The following is a 1,652-nucleotide window of genomic DNA, read 5'->3' on the forward strand; positions in this document are numbered from 1 at the left end:
TAAGTGTGATGACTGTGGGCAGGCCTTTAGCTGTTCTTCATATCTGTATAAACATCGTCGAATCCATACTGGCATGAAACCCTACAAATGCAAGGAATGTGGCAAGGCCTTTTACTGTTCTGTAAACCTTATTTACCACCAGAGAATTCATACTGGAGAGAAACCATATAAATGTAATGAGTGTGGGAAAGCCTTTAGCATTTGCTCAACGTTTATGAAACACCAGCGAATACACAGTGGAGAAAAACCCTATAAATGCAAAGAATGTGAGAAGGCCTTTAATAATTGTTATAATCTAATTCAACACCAAAGAATTCATACTGGAGAGAAACCCTACAAATGTAAAGACTGTGGCAAAGCTTTTAATTATACTTCAAGCCTTGCTCAGCATGAAAGAATTCATACTGGAGAGAAACCCTACAAATGTGAAGAATGTGGCAAGGCCTTTAACTCGTCTTCGAATCTTAAACACCATTGGAGACTCCATACTGGTGAGAAGCCCTACAAATGTGAACAATGTGGGAAAGCCTTTAAAAACTGCTCAGGCTTTACTCGACACTATAGAATTCATACTAGAGAAAACCCAGATTAGTTCAACCATGTTGCAAAGCCTTCCATAATCATTTACTGATAATTCAACACTAAAGAATTCATATGAGAGGGGAACCTTCGAAATGAAAGGAACAAGGGAAGACCTTTAATAATAGCTCAACCCTTATTCACCCTCTTCCATTAAATGCAGGAGAGATCTTATAATGTGAAGAAGATGGCCGTGATGAGCAATCTATACTTATGCAACATCAAAATTTTCATTTTACAGAAACCCTGCAAATGTAAGTAATGGGGGGAATGCACACTCACCACAAGTGAATTATAATCAAACTGTTTATGTGCATAATGACTCGGGAAGGAACACTGTCAAGCACATAAAACTGAGACGATCGAACTCTTACAGTAAGAAGGATTGTATACAGTGTGTTGCAAGAGCACATGGATCTTAAGAGATATAAGAGACAAATTCCAAGAGTTGTATAGAATTTTATCAAAGCAACAAATACTGCTTATAATCAGCAGGAAAATGTTTGTTTTGATATAAGAACTCATTACACACTTTGGAACCATGCAGATAAGTCTGTGAGGACATCAGTATGTTATCAATCCAAATTATAAGCTCAATTTTGTCAAGTGATAAGATCACAAGGACTAGTGATTTTATCAAAAGAACAAGACTGAGTCCTGAGGTTTCCGAGTCTTTTTTTTTTCCACAAAGACCATAGATACATTATTGGAACATGATGTTTATTAATTTTTGTAAATAAAAACAAGCTGTTATTAATGTGTGGTTAGTATTGCATTCTTTTTTTTACTGCTTTTTTCTAAGTTTTATATAGTTTTTTTTATTAAGATAGAAAAACTACTTTTGTGAGGTGTGAAGGCTAATACTGGCTGTCCACCTGAGACACCTAAAAAGAAGGAACCTCAGCTGAAGAATGATCTCTATCAGATTGACCTGTGAGTGTGAGTGTTACAGTCTCTTGAGTGCAATTGATGTAGAAGGGTCCAGTCCACTGTGGGCAATACTGTCCCTAGGCTGTGGACCTGAGCTCTATAAGAAAGGTCCCTGAAAATGAGACTAGGAATGAGCCAGCAAA

General features: G+C 36.9%; 1 protein-coding gene across 1 annotated transcript in view; it reads left to right on the top strand.

The window, feature by feature from the left end:
- LOC115029072 (zinc finger protein 724-like) overlaps nt 1-1,316 on the top strand; it is a 13,399-nt gene extending 12,083 nt beyond the window's left edge. Inside the window, exon 5 of the mRNA XM_029468234.1 lies at nt 5-1,316. Coding sequence (XP_029324094.1) covers nt 5-592 — 588 coding nt within the window. The 3' untranslated portion in view covers nt 593-1,316. The remainder of the gene's footprint in view (nt 1-4) is intronic.
- The last annotated feature ends 336 nt before the right edge of the window (nt 1,317-1,652 follow it).

Source organism: Mus caroli, chromosome 13 (assembly GCF_900094665.2).
Source record: "Mus caroli chromosome 13, CAROLI_EIJ_v1.1, whole genome shotgun sequence".
In the NCBI taxonomy this organism is placed as follows: domain Eukaryota; kingdom Metazoa; phylum Chordata; class Mammalia; order Rodentia; family Muridae; genus Mus; species Mus caroli.